Here is a 14,994-nt window from a genome sequence, read left to right as displayed (position 1 = left end):
GTCAGTGAAGCAGAAGTGGATGTTTTTCTGGATTTCCTGTGACAGTGGTTCCTGATGATTCCCCAGACCTGCTTCCCTTTCTATCTGAGGCATGAAGGAAATTGCATCTAAGCAGGGCCATGAGACTGGTCCCAGCGGGTGAAACTCGGGTGTCGGGGCCTGTGTCACTGCCAGGCTGTGGCATTTAAGGGCCAGTGTGCCTTCTCCCCGTGCTTCCCTTGCCTGTGGTGTGTGTAGGCTGATTCAAGGGGAAGGGTTGTTCCTGAGGATGCAGTCTCCGGAGAGCACCGCCACCCTCAGGCGGGGCTGCTGAGTCACTGTAGGGCACAGGCTTCTTGCCTCCAGTCCCCAGATTAGATACGGCGCACACAGGAGGGGAGCACCTTTGGGTTAAGTTGCTGAAGCCACCGCTTTATTATTGCAGCCTAGACTCCTGTCCTCATTAATGTATCTGCCCTGTGTGCACATTAGGGTGACCAGCTGTCCAGTTTGCCCAGGCTTGAGTAAAACTGGGAAAGTCCCGGGCAAACTAGATGAGTTGGTTACTCAAATACATACATATGTTCCCATCTACCCAGATTCCACTTATTCACAATATTTTTTAACTGTAACAAACTTCATGGTCCACAAAAACCAGGCCTTTTCAAGCCCTGTGATTTATTCAGTTTGTAAAGACCTACGCATCTATATAAGCCTGTGTTAATCTTTTTTTTTCCTTCTGCTTGAGCATAGAACTTTTTTCCTACCCAAATCTTGTAGGATCTGAGAGGTTTACCTGCTTCGATGTTTCTGTTTTGGTTTTGAAATTTGGTTGTTATCCTTGTATTGTTTCCTTAAGCCCAAGTACACAGTATCGTATGCAAATGTGTGTGCTAACCTCTTCGGGGGGTGGAAAACTTGGGCTCTAATCGCTCTCTCTGCTGCCTTGCTCTCCAGTTTGTTACCTAAAGCCTGAGGAGAGCTCCCTTCTGCGCGTGCTCCTACAAATAGAGCCTCTGCAGCGTGCAGTGGTGCAGTGTGGTTAGGGTTTGGTTCCAAGTTCATGAAGCAATAGGTGTGAGAAGAGGAGGCTAAAGAAGGTGGCCCTATCATTACTCAAGATTTCTGTCACATGAAATGGCTTTCATTTTTTCCTCAGTGAGTCATGTGCTGGGTACATAACTTCTCCTTAAATAGTTAACTCTGTGCTTTTCCAGAAGTTGTCAGCTCGACTGGACTCCGTTAGTTCGTGTTGAATAAGTTCAACGTTATATATATTCTGACTAGCAGAAGTCCCGCTGATTTGTGTATGTGATCCCAAGTAAGAACTTGTTACGTTCAACTTTGCTTGTGTTAATACGGAGCACCTTGATGTTGTAGTCATTAATAGGGATTCAATAAGACGTGTCTTAGGTTAGGAAGGAGAGTAGGTTCGTGTCTGCTAATTAGTAATGTGACTGTCGAATGCATGTCGTCGTGGTGCTGGCTGGATATTCATTCAGCTGTTAAAACACTAATCCCCCATTCTACTCACCCGTCCCCCCCTCAGCACACACTGTTCTCCTCCGGTCTCTGAGTCTCATTGGAGTGAAATTGCACAGTGTCTGTCCTATTGTGTCCAGCTTGTTTTGCTTAGCGTCATGTCTGTAAGGGTCACCTGTGTTGCAGCGTTTTTCAGACTTTTACTCCTTTTTAAGGCTGACTCATGTTGCCTTGTGTGTAGAAAGCTTGTTTTGTTTACCCATTCATCTGGCTGGTAGACATTGGGTTATCTCTACTTTGACGGTGGTGAATAACGCAGTGATGGGAATCGGTGCATGAATGGTCTGAGTGTCAGCTTGCCGTTCTCTTGGGCAGATAGCCAGTTGTGAAGTGGCTGGGCCATCCTACATTTAAGTGTTCTGAGGACGTGCCAGCCTTTCCCCCGCAGTTGCTGCGTTATTTTACCGTCCGGTCAGCAGTGCACAGGGGTTCTGATTTCACCACACCCTCACCAACATTGCTGTTTTCTGCCCTTTTGTCGCAGTTCTCCTAATGAATAAGAAGTGGTATCTCCTTGTGATAGCTCATTTCTTTTTATTGCTGAGTAATATTTCATTGTGTGGATGTACCACAGTTTGTTTATCCATTCACCTATTGAAGAACATCTTGGTTACTTCCAAGTTTGGGCAGTTACATATAAAACTCTGATAAACATCCTGTGCAGCTTTTGTATATATGTAAGTTTTTAACTCACTTGGATAATACAAAGGAGCATGATTGCTAGGTCTTATGGTAAGAGTATGTTTAGCTTTGTTAGAAACTACTAAGCTGTGTTCTAAAGCGGCTGTACTATTCCCACCAGCAGTACATGAGGGTTCCCGTTTCTCTGCTTCTTTACCAAATTTGCTGTTTGTTTTAAAATATTCTTCACTGATCTGGCAGCACAGGGCCCTAGTTGGCCGAGTGCAGGAGTTGAGGCATGTGGTGTCTAGTTCCCTGACCCGGGATTGAACCCACGCCCCCTCATTGGGAGCACAGACCCCTAGCCACTGGACTGCTAGAGCAGTCCCTGTTGTCCATATTTTTTTGCTTATAGCTATCCTGGTGGTGTGCAGTGATAGCTCTCTGTGCTTTTAATTTGCAATATTCTTGCCTGGAGAATCCCATGGATGGAGGAGACTGGTGGGCGACAGTCCACGGGGTCGCAAAGAGTTGGACACGACTGAGCGACTTCACTTTCTTTCACTTAATGTCTAAAGATGCTGAACATCTTTTCATGTGCTTACTGGCCATTTGTATAATTGGAGAAATATTCATATACTTTGTCCATTTTAAAATTGGGTTATTTGTCTTTCTGTTGTTAAATTGTTAGAATTCTTTATAGCAGACCCTTAAAGAGAGAGAGAGAGAGAGAGAGAGAGAGAGAGAGAGAGAGAGAGAGAGATAGTTCCAGATGGTGTCTTCGATTTTGTGCTTTGTCTTTTCTTGGACATGTAGAAGTTCTAAATTTTTATAGAATCTTGTTTATGTTTTCTTTGATTTCTAGTTTTTTGGTATTGTATCTAAGAAACAGTTGCCTAATCCAGGGTCACACACATTTTCACCGGTTTACTTCTAAGAGCTTTACACTTTTTAGCTCTTAAATTTAGATCTTTGATCCATTTTGAATTAATTTTTTTATTACCATTTAGGAATTTTTAAAAATTTAAAAAATTGAAGTTAGTTGATTGACAATGTTGTGCTAATTTCTGCTGTACAACAAAGTGAGTTAGTTACACATATATACATTATTTTTTTATGTTCTTTTCCATTATGATTTCTCCCAGGAGATTGGGTGTAGTTCCCTGCGCTGTATAGTAGCACCTTATAGTCTGTTGAATTAATTTTCTTATGTGAAGTGTGGGGTCCAGATTCATCCTTTTATGTGGGAATATCAAGTTGTTCCAGCGCCATTTGTTGTAAAGGCTATAGTTTTCTTCATTGAATATCTTTTTACCCTTATCAAAAATCAGTTGACCTTAAATATATGGGTTTATTTCTGGCTCTCAGATTCGACTTGTTTATATGTCAGTTCTTACACCATTACCACATTATGTTGACTGCTTACAGCTTTGTAGTAAGTTTTGAAATTGTGAAGTATGAGTAATCCTTCAACCTTGTTCTTTTTCAAAATTGCTTTGACCATGTTCTGTCTTTTGCAGTTGTGTTTGAATTTCAGGACTGTCTTGTCCATTCCCAGAGGCAGTTGGAATTTTGATGGGATTGCACTGACTCCATAGGTCAGTTTGGGGAGTATCACCATCTCAGGTCAGCTTTCAGGCCAGTCTTGTGTGACCCCAGGTTCTGGTTCAGTTCCCTCTTTCTGGGGATGTGCGCTTTTTAAGTTTCTTCTTGAGTCTTTCTATAAGGAACAGGAGATGTTTGATCCTGAGTACTATGAACCCGGACTTTGAGTGGATGCTCACTTGACTTTCTTGTCTAGTCTGAACATCTGCATTCCTGTCAAAACAAAGATCATGGAGCACTGCCCCACACCTGCTGAACCAGGTGCTCCATGGGGCCTGGGAATCTGTATCTTTAATTATTGCTTCATTATTGTTTAATATTCTCTTGGTACTTCTAATGTGCCCCAGTTTGGGGAACCATAGATTTAGAAAACATTCTTGCTCTCAGAGGTCTAGGCCATACATAAAACTTTTCTAAGCTTGTTGATCTGATACTCATTTTGAGTGCATTCCGGGGCTGGAATATGATGGTTGCTGAGTCACCTGACCCTTTCTTTGACATTGAGGTGGGTGGGATTTAAGTGTGATAAAGTTTGTTTATCTTTGAAATATTTTTCTGGATTTATAGTGCAGGATTTATGCAGCATTGGTCCTGTGTATAGCTCTGTTTTTTTTCAAAGTCAGGGTGGAGTGGGGGTTGATTAAAAGAAAATCAGTGAATCTGTCTATGTCATGGGTTAGCTGAAGAAATAGCCTTTTGTATCCTGACAGCAGTAGACTTTTTACTGGTTTAGGTTTTCCACATGGCTTATTATCAAGTATGACAACTTGTCGTGTGTAATTAGCGTCACATTAGTCTCATGAGAATAGGTACGCCTTTAATCAGCTGCTTTTCTTTAATCTGACAGGATGAGGCATGTGGTAACCAAGACATTATTGTCATTTTCTTTGTGGCATGGTGGTGGAATTGGGAGTGGTGTGATGGGTGTGGGGATGTGTATATGTTTTAGGCATGCAGATTTTCCTAAAAGAGGCAGATGGCAAATAAAGCATTCATATATTCCTTATTTTTCATTCATTATACTTCAGAAATTGTAATCATGTTTTTGAATTTAGTAATAATGTTTCTTATCAGAATATCTACTTTCTAATCTGATTTCTGTATAATTTATTTGTGCCTGGGCAAGTCATCTAAATTTACTAAGTCCCATATTCTTCGTATGAGATGGGTGGACTAACCTTGACCTTTTCAGATCTAAAGTTCTGTGATCCAGACGTTGGTGAAGCCCCTCGTGAGCGTGAGCTGGTGATTGAGGTCTTACTCGTGCCGTCCCTCCTCTGCGGTCTCCTCCGTCACAGGCTGGCACTGTAAATGTTCTCGTTACTGGCCTGTGTATGTGGTTGGCCTGTGTTCCTACTCTCTTCCAGTAAAGGACTACTCATTTTATTTATTTCTTTTAACTTTTTAAAATATTTGAGGTAGCCTCAAAATATGCTGATAACTTTTACAAATCCCTCTGAATCTGTTAATAAGTTTCATTCTGTTGCCTCCTTTCTTGTGTCCCTTCTTCCCAGCAAGGTTGTCGGGTTATACGTTGTAATCCTTTGAGTCTTCATCACAGAGACAGTGACAGCTGTTGATGTCAAGTATTTGTGTGTTTTTTTAGTCTTTACTTGACATAAGTCTAGGACCAAGGGACTAGCTCAAATAGTTTGTGATCAGGTCAGACTAATGATGATAAACTACAAAATCATAGGTACAAGACAGTGTATATTTAAGTATTGAACTGTGAGGCACAGGTTAAATGATACACATGTTCAGTGTCAATGATACGTAAGTAGTCAGTGAAGTAGACTTAAATTGGTCCTTGCAGGGAGTTCCCTTGTGGTCCAGTGGTGAGGACTTGGCACTTTCACTCCTGAGGGCCTGGTTCAATCCCTGGTCAGGGAACTGAGATCCTGCAGGCCATTTGGCATCACCAAAAAAAGAGAAATTGGTTCTTGCAGGGTGGACAGAATTAAATAACCAGGAAAAGGAAGAGTCCAGGTTAGGTAAAAATGTCTTTTTTTGTTAGTGAGTAAATTGGCAGTGAGTTCCTACTGGGTGGGAAGAAGAATTAATTTTTTTAAATTTTACACCATGTATCATTTAATGTGGCTTTTAATTAGAACATAATGGAAGTAAGTTGTAATGGAATCAGAATAGGAAGACTGTACGTTTCCATAGTGGGAGCAGTGGATCACAGGTACGTTGTCTGTAGGGTCCTGTGCAGTCATCTCAGCGTTGAGCAGTGAACTTGGTTCTGAGGCAAAGCCAAAGCAAAGTGGAGGTGGGCAGTAGCTCCCCCTGTCCATGGGAGTGTGCTCCAGGATTCTCGGGTGGGGCCGCCTACCACCAGACGCTGCGTGTTCTGTACTAATGGGTGGGTAGCTTACATGGTCTGGACATGCTGGCTATGACTCAGGTCTCAGGACCCCACCAGATTTCATCACACTAGACAGAATGGTGTGCAGTGTAAAATTAATGAATTTTGTTTCTAAAATTTTCTGTGCAGTATTTGGGACCGTGGCTGATGCGGTTAGCTGAAACCACAAAGGGAACTACTATATTTAGTTCCCAGAAGAAGCTATGCTATTTTAAGGGGAATGTTATTCTTTAAGAGAATTGTTTTTCACATAGAGCTTTATTACATAGGACACAAAGAAATGCAGTAAAAACTGTCAATATCAAATACAGTGTTACATTTCAAAACTTTTGTCTTTTTGTGGAATTCTGGATAAAAGCTAAGGAAATGACACTAAAGTGCACTCAGTTGAAACAGATAGTTGATACTGTCTGGGGATTTTTCTGATGATCCAGCTTAATTTGAGGATAAATTCTAGAATGTGTGGAATGGAGGGACTGCCTCTTATGTGAGGAAACCTTATAAAAAGTTTACCTGGCAGGCTGTATTGACTGGCAAGAGTCTGTTTCTGAGTAAGGACAGGTCAGGAGCAAGCTAGCAGATGTTGAGTTTGAGATGATTTTGCATAACTTAAAGGGCTGACTCAAGCTTTTCAGCCTGGTGTTTACTCTGCTTCTGTTGTGGAATTATGTTTGAAGAATTTTTGTTAAAAGCACTGTGTTCGCTGTAGCTCATGGCAGTGACTGACCAAAATTCTTACATTGTTGAGCATGGCAGAGATTATTTGAGCCTGGAGAAAGTTTGAAGTTAAGTCCCTTAGAGATAGGTCACGTTGGGAAAGGTAGAACACCAGGGACCTTCTGGTATTTAGGACTGTAGCTTCCTGGTGAAATGTCTCAGACGAATTTATTGTGAAGTGTACCCTTAGAGTTAAAAAGTTAACTTTTCTTCTGCATTTTTTGATATAAATTAATTAAATTCTGTTGGACATGTGTTCAGGAAAAGATACATTTTAGTTTTAGATCAATTGATATTAAGCCCTAGGCTGTTCTCTGTTGCAGCAGTTGGAGAACAAGACTAACTGCTGGTGTTAAAACAGATGCTTTGGCTTTATGTAAACTGAAGGTTGTTCCTGCTGGTCCAGACTTGGAGTGTACTGAAAGCAGGTTCTGTGTGAACATCGTTAATTAGAAATCCATGGTGAGCTGATTCTGTGCACACTGTGCAATGTTAACAACGTTTAGAGATTTGGAAGGGGTGGTGAGTGGGGTCATTGTCTGTAGCGCTTTTTTTTTTTTTTTTTTAACTTTACATAATTATATTAGTTTTGCCAAATATCAAAATGAATCCGCCACAGGTATACATGTGTTCCCCATCCTGAACCCTCTTCCCTCCTCCCTCCCCATACCATCCCTCTGGGTCGTCCCAGTGCACTAGCCCCAAGCATCCAGTATCGTGCATTGAACCTGGACTGGCATCTCGTTTCATACATGACGTTTCACATGTTTCAATGCCATTCTCCCAAATCTTCCCACCCTCTCCCTCTCCCACAGAGTCCATAAGACTGTTCTATACATCAGTGTCTCTTTTGCTGTCTCGTACACCGGGTTATTGTTACCATCTTTCTAAATTCCATATATATGCGTTAGTATACTGTATTGGTGTTTTTCCTTCTGGCTTACTTCACTCTGTATAATAGGCTCCAGTTTCATCCACCTCATTAGAACTGATTCCAATGTATTCTTTTTAATGGCTGAGTAATACTCCATTGTGTATATGTTCCACAGCTTTCTTATCCATTCATCTGCTGATGGACATCTAGGTTGCTTCCGTGTCCTGGCTATTATAAACAGTGCTGGTAGCGCTTTTTTTAAGTGATGTTGATTTGTTGGCTGTGCTGGGCCTTTGGTGCCTTGAGCGGGCTCTTCTCTAGCTGCGGTGAGCGGGGGGCTGCTCTCCAGTCGCGGTGCTTGGGCTCCTCGCCCAGAACACCGGCTTTAGGTGCAGGCTCAGCACTTGGGGCGCACGGACTCAGCTGCTCTGCAGCACGTGGCATCCTCCTGGACCAGGGACTTAACTCACGTCCCCTGCATTGGCAGGCGGACTCAACCCCTGGACCACAAGAGAAGCCCTCTATTGAGCATTTTTGATGTGGTGAAACTTAACTTGCTTATCTCTTTGCCCTTGACAGCTTCCCTTTGTGGCAGGTATTGTTTCCCTGTTTCAGTAACAGTACAGGTTCAAGAAGGCTGTTTTCCTTGCCTGAGGTCCTGGGTAATGAACTGGAGTGCTTGGCAGGAAAGCTTTCCTTCCCTTCTATCGAGATGCCTTCCAGAAAGCCAGAAGGAAGAGAGAGAATTTCTTCGAAAGAAATGATCGACCCACAATAATTTTCTGATTTGTGTTTGCCTTATTTTAATAATGTTGCATATATTCTAGAAGTCACTTTACTGACTAGTGTAATTATATTAGTGCCATTGTAGAGCCATCTGAACTACAAATTACTTTAAAAAGGAAAACCTGTTTTAATTATAACCAACTTTAATTTATTATAAGTCTGTCTGTAAGTGAACTAAGCTAGTCCCTGACATACAAACGCTGTCTGATTGCACTTAGGTAAAGTACTTTGAGTAGTCAGAATTCTATAGCAAAAGCACAGTGATGGTTGTCAAGGGCTGAAGAGAGGAGGTCATGGAGAGTTACTGTTTAATGGGTCTGAAGTTTCAGTTTTACAAAATGAAGAGTTCTGGAGGTGTATGGCAGTGATGGCTGCACAACATTATGAATGTATTTAATACCACTGAACTGTAGACTTAAAAATGATAAAGATGGTAAAATTTGTTAGGTGTATTTTACCAGAATAAAACAAAAAGCCCATACGCCAAGATAGATTTTTATGCTTGACGAGAATTTATAAAGACTACCCTCCTCATAGGATACATTGTCTTGAAATTTTGCATAAGATTGTTTTTGTTTTATGTAATTTAAAAACTTAGCAACTTTATTAAGAATCATTAACAAAAATTGCATGTATTTAAGGTGTACAGTGTGATGGTTTCATATAAACATTGATTGTGAAGTGATCGCCACAAGCAGGCTAATCGGCATTCTTTTTTTTTTTATCATCCCCACCCCTCTCCCTTCTGGTAGCTACCTGTTTGTTCTCTATGAGTCTGTTTCTGTTTTGTTATATTTGTTCACTTGTTTTGTTTTTTAGATTCCATTTATAAGTGAAATCATATGGTATTTGTCTTTGTCTGACTTCTTGCACTTAGCATGATATCCTCTAGGCCCATCCATGTTGTCACAGATGGCAGGATTTCATTCTTTTTAGTGGCTGAACAGTTCAGTTAGGTTCAGTTCAAAGGGTCTGAAAGAGTCGCAAAGAGTTGGACACGACTGAGCAACTGAGCTGAACTGATACACACACACCCATGCTCACTGCAGCACTATTGACAATAATTAAGCATGGGAACACCCTAAGTGTCCATCAGCAGACGAATCAATGGATAAAGAAGGTGTGGCGCACATACATGACGGAATACTGTTCAGCCTTTCATACTGTTCATGGGCTTCTCAAGGCAAGAACACTGAAGTGGATGAGATGGTTGGATGGCATCACCAACTCAATAGACGTGAGTTTGAGTAAACTCAGGGAGTTGGTCATAGACAGGGAGGCCTTGGGACCCATGGGGTCGAAAAGAGTCGGACACGACTGAGCGACTGAACTGAACTGTTCAGCCACTAAAAAAGAAGGAAATCCTGCCATCTGTGACAACATGGATGGACCTAGAGGGTATTATGGTAAGTGAAGGAAGTCAGACAAAGACAAATACCGTATGATTTCACTTATATATGGAATCTAAAAAACGAAACAAATGAACAAATGTAACAAAACAGAAACAGACTCATCCAACCATCTCATCCGTTTCAGTATTTATAGTCCGACTCTCACATCCATACGTGATCACTGGAAAAACCATACCTTGAACTAGACAGACCTTTGTTGGCAAAGTAATGTCTGCTTTTTAATTAAATGCTGTCTAGGTTGGTCATAGCTTTTCTTCCAAGGAGCAAGTGTCTTTTAATTTCATGGGTGCAGTCACCATCTGCAGTGATTTTGGAGCCCAAGAAAATAAAGTCTGTCACTGTTTCCATTGTTTCTCTATTTGCCATGAAGTGATGGGACCGGATGCCATGATCTTAGTTTTCTGAATGTTCAGTTTTAAGCCAACTTTTTCACTCTCCTCTTTCACTTTCATCAAGAGGCTCTTTAGTTCTTCTTTGCTTTTTGCCATAAAGGTGGTGTCATCTGCATATCTGAGGTTATTGATATTTCTCCCAGCAATCTTGATTCCAGCTTGTGCTTCATCCAGCCCAGCATTGCTCATGATGTACTCATAAGCAGGGTGACAGTATACAGCCTTGACATACTCCTTTTCCTATTTGTAACCAGTCTGTTGTTCCATGTCCAGTTCTAACTGTTGCTTCCTGACCTGCATACAGATTTCTCAGGAGGCAGGTCAGGTGGTCTGGTATTCCCATCTCTTTAAGAATTTTCCACAGTTTGTTGTGATCCACACAGTCAGAGGCTTTGGTGTAGTCAGTAAAGCAGAACTGGATGTTTTTCTGGAACTCTCTTGCTTTTCTGATGATCCATCGGATGTTGACAATTTGATCTCTGGTTCCTCTGCCTTTTCTAAATCCAGCTTGAACATCTGGAAGTTCACAGTTCACAAACTGTTGAAGCCTGGCTTGGAGAATTTTGAGCATTACTTTACTAGCGTGTGAGATGAGTGCAATTGTGTGGTAGTTTGAGCAGTCTTTGGCATTGCCTTTCTTTGGGATTGGAATGAAAACTGACCTTTTCCAGTCCTGTGGCCACTGCTGAGTTTTCCAAATTTGCTGGTATATTGAGTGCAGCACTTTCACAATATCTTTCAGGATTTGAAATAGCTCAGCTGGAATTCCATTCCCTCTACTAGCTTTGTTCATAGTGACGCTTGCTAAGGACCACTTGACTTCACATTCCAGGATGTCAGGCTCTAGCTGAGTGATCTCACTATCATGGTTATCTGGGTCATGAAGATCTTTTTTGTATAGTTCTTCTGTGTATTCTTGCCACCTCTTCTTAATGTCTTTTGCTTCTGTCAAGTCCATACCATTTCTGTCCTTTATTGTGCCCATCTTTGCATGAAATGTTCTCTTGATATCTCTAATTTTCTTGAAGAGATCTCTAGTCTTTCCCATTCTATTATTTTCATCTATTTCTTCATATTGATCACTGAGGAAGGCTTTCTTATCTCTCCTTGCTGTTCTTTGGAACTCTGCATTCAAATGGGTATAGCTTTCCCTTTCTCCTTTCCATTTTGCTTCTCTTCTTTTCTCAGCTATTTGTATCTCCTCAGGCAATCAATCATTTTGCCTTTTTGCATTTCTTTGGGGGATGTGTGTGTGTGTGTATGTGTATGTGTGTAAATTCTCCAGGCCAGAATACTGGAGTGGGTAACCTTTCCTTTCTCCAGGGGATCTTCCCAACCCAGGGATCGAACCGGCGTCTCCCACATTGCAGGCCTATTCTTTACCAGCTGAGCCAACAAGGGAAGCCATGTATATATACACACACACTTGGATCTTTTTGAATTATTTTCTTTAGCATGATATCTGGAAGTGGAATTGTTGGATACTATGGTGGTCTGTTTTTAACTTTTTGAGGAGCCTCTGTATTGGTTTCTGTATTGACTGTATCAGTTAAACAGCCACAGGTATCATCTCCATTTTCACGACAGTGTACCACCTTGTCAGTGTTTGTTATTTACTGCCTCTTTGGTAATAGATGCTGTGACAGGTGTGAGGCGTTAATCTCAATGTGGCTTTGACTTGCATTTTCCGGGTAATTAGTGATGTTGAACATCTTTTCATGTGCCTGGTGGCATCTTTGTGTCTTCTTTGGAAATACCTATTGAGGTCCTCTGCCCAATTTAAATTGAGGCTTTTCTGTTTGGTTGTTTTTTTTTTTAATGTCTAGCTGTATGTGTTCTTTATATATGCCAGATGTTATTGTTTGCAAATATCTTCTATTCATTAGGCTGCCTTTATACTTTGCACATGGTTTTTTTCACCATGCGAAGGCTTTTTAGTTTGATGAAGTCCCATTTGTTCATTTTTGCTTTTGTTCCCTTGCCTGAGGAGACATAGCCAAAAAAATGCTGAGATCCATGTCAAAGTGTATACTGCCTGTTTTCTTCTAGAATTGTATGGTTTCAGGTCTTATAAATCTTTAATCCATGGATTTGGGGTTGTTGTGTTTCCATTTTCACTTGTCTCCAGGTATTTTTATTTCCATTTTGATTTCTTCAGTGATTCATCGGTTGCTTAGTAGCATATTGTTGTAGGTAATGTTTTAAAATTTTTATTTATGTAGTTTCAACTAAGATATTTACATAGGCAGAAATGTTCAATCAAATGTCATTTAACCAGATATATATTAACCGGGACCATGAGGGGATCCTTTCTGTTGCATTTCTGGTACAAATACCTAAGGAATTGTATATTTCCCACGACAGAAACCCTTTTGAGGATCTGAGTTTTATTTTGGTTAGCTTCCTCTGTTCTCCTTTGTGTGCTACAGACCAAGCCCTTCTTTCCTTTTACTGCGTGAGAGTAGCTTTTGCCTCACACTTGGTTGTGTTCGTGGTTTTCCTAAGTTGGAAGATACAAATGCTTTGTTGATCATGGGCCTTCTCTTGGAACGCAGTTTGCATGAAGATACGAAGGTAAGGGAACATGATAACCTTTCAGGTTTTCTTCTCTATTATGTCAGAAATGTTTCTGAGCTGTCTTCTTCCTAGCAGCCCAACCGGAAGACGGGATGCAGGCTGAATTGGTGGTTCTGTCCTCACACTGGCCTGAGGCCTGAGCTCCAGTCACGGCTCCTCCAGGGGTGGGCTAGTGGTGCAACCTGCCTGGCTTCAGCCTCCTCATTTTTACAGTTCTCCTAGCCCTTGGCCATGATAATGAGTTTTGATTTTGTACTTTCTGACTTAATGCTTAAACATCCTATCCATGTTCTAATGTTTTCTGTAACCTTTCTTGTTGCTTTCAGGGGTTCAGCAAGATACAGTTTCACAATCTCTGGATCAAGAAGTTTTATTAAAAGTTAAAACTGAAATTGAAGAAGAGCTCAAATCCCTGGACAAAGAAATTTCTGAAGGTCTCTTTATTCTTATTTCCTAGTTAATTAGTGGCTCTGTTGGTGTGGTTTCATTTGTTTTTTTACAGTCAAGTGTTCACAGCATTACATAACTCCTTGGGTCTAGGATTATAGTGGTGAAACTAGAAGGTACCTTTTCCTTTCCTGGGGGATCTGTTTATATTGATAAGTTTCTAAAATATACGCAGCAGATGAGATGGACCCTTTTCTGGTGTTAAGTATTGGATTAAACAGTCATGTTAAGGTACTTTCCGTTCAGTGTGATTTGTTATCTTTATATTAATAACGTTAGAGAGAGAGCTGTCAGTGTGCTGCCTTCCTTCTCATGGATGTACTGTAGATGGTGGTCGCAGCACTGTGCCTGTGATTTTATGGCACAGACTTTGTGCTTAACATTAAATCGTAAACTTTAAAAATCCATATATCAAACGAAGATTTACTCAGTCTTTCCCTTATTTGTGGAGAGAAGCATTTGGGTTTGTTTTTTTTTTTTAATTATTTTTATTTTACTCTTGGCTCTGCTGGGTCTTCGTGGCTGCACACAGGCTGTCTCTAGTTATGGTGAGAAGGCGTGCTCTTCACTGTGGTGCCTTCTCTTACTACAGAGCGCAGGCTACAGTTGCGGAGCAGGGACCCAGTTGCTCTGTGGCATGTAGAATTTTCCCAGACCAGGGATTGAACTCATGTCCCCTGCATGGCAGGCGGATTCTTAACCACTGTACCACCAGAGCAGCCCTGGGTTATATCTTCCTTTACTTTCCATAAATAATTTTTGCAGCTTTATTGAGATATATACCAAAAATTTATCCATTTAAAGGTACACAGTTCAGTGGTTAGTATAATCACAGAATTGTACAGCCATCACCACAGTCTAAAATTGGAACATTGTTCACATCCCCAAAAGAAACCCTGTAGAAGGTAACAGTGACTTCCCATCTGCCCCCGCTCCCCCAGCCATATCATCCCCCAACTAATCTGCTTCCTGTCTCCATACATTTTCCTGTCAGGGTCTGTATGTACGTGGAGTCACACACTGAGCAGCAGCTTGTGACTGGCTTCTGTCACTTAGCAGTGTTTTCAAGGGTCATCCACACATACCCACGTGTTTGATTTGATAAGATTTTATTTACTTATTTGAGTGATTTGATTTTGATTGATTTGATGGAATGGGATCGGATTGATTTGATTTGACTGAATAACAGGGACTGTTGTAAATTAGTGTTTAGTGAGGTGGTGGTGGGCTGTGGGGAGGGGGAAGCTCTCTGGGACCCTGTGGTAGATCTCAGTCTTCAGTGGGCTTATGCCTCTGGACTGAGAACTTCACGCCGATTTCTGGGTTTTTTCCCCTCCCCCTCAGGTGAGATAGGGTGGCTAGAGCAGGTTGGAGCTGGCAGCAGGCACCTCAGAGACACTGTGGGTCTGCTCTCAGGCTACCGCAGTAGAGCAGATGTTTTAATAAAAAATCACATGCATTTTTGGCTTCTCAGTGCATATGAGTTATGTTGGCAACATACTGTGTTACACTAATTGTGCAGTAGCATTGCCTGGATTTACTTGATTTATTGATGGGATTAATTCAGATCGATTAGATTGGATTATGAATGGATCGTATTGATGGGATTTGATTGATTTGATTTGCTTCCCCTCACTGCTTGTAGGATCATAGTTCTCCAACTAGGGATCAAATCTA

The 14,994-nt window shown here is 41.3% G+C and overlaps 1 protein-coding gene across 12 annotated transcripts in view; it reads left to right on the top strand.

The window, feature by feature from the left end:
- Positions 1-14,994, top strand: part of BCL2L13 (BCL2 like 13) — a 51,202-nt gene that overhangs the window by 12,950 nt on the left and 23,258 nt on the right. For all 12 annotated transcript variants that reach the window (XR_003511005.1, XR_003511004.1, XM_027540878.1 and 9 more), the window contains exon 3: positions 13,197-13,304. Coding sequence is in view for 10 of the 12 variants with exons in the window: in XM_027540878.1 (XP_027396679.1) it covers positions 13,197-13,304 (108 nt within the window). In the remaining 2 variants the exon portion in view is untranslated. The remainder of the gene's footprint in view (positions 1-13,196; positions 13,305-14,994) is intronic.

This window comes from Bos indicus x Bos taurus, chromosome 5 (genome assembly GCF_003369695.1).
Source record: "Bos indicus x Bos taurus breed Angus x Brahman F1 hybrid chromosome 5, Bos_hybrid_MaternalHap_v2.0, whole genome shotgun sequence".
NCBI lineage: Eukaryota > Metazoa > Chordata > Mammalia > Artiodactyla > Bovidae > Bos > Bos indicus x Bos taurus.
Note: the sequence above shows the minus strand (reverse complement) of the source record. Positions and strands in the feature narration are given on the sequence as shown.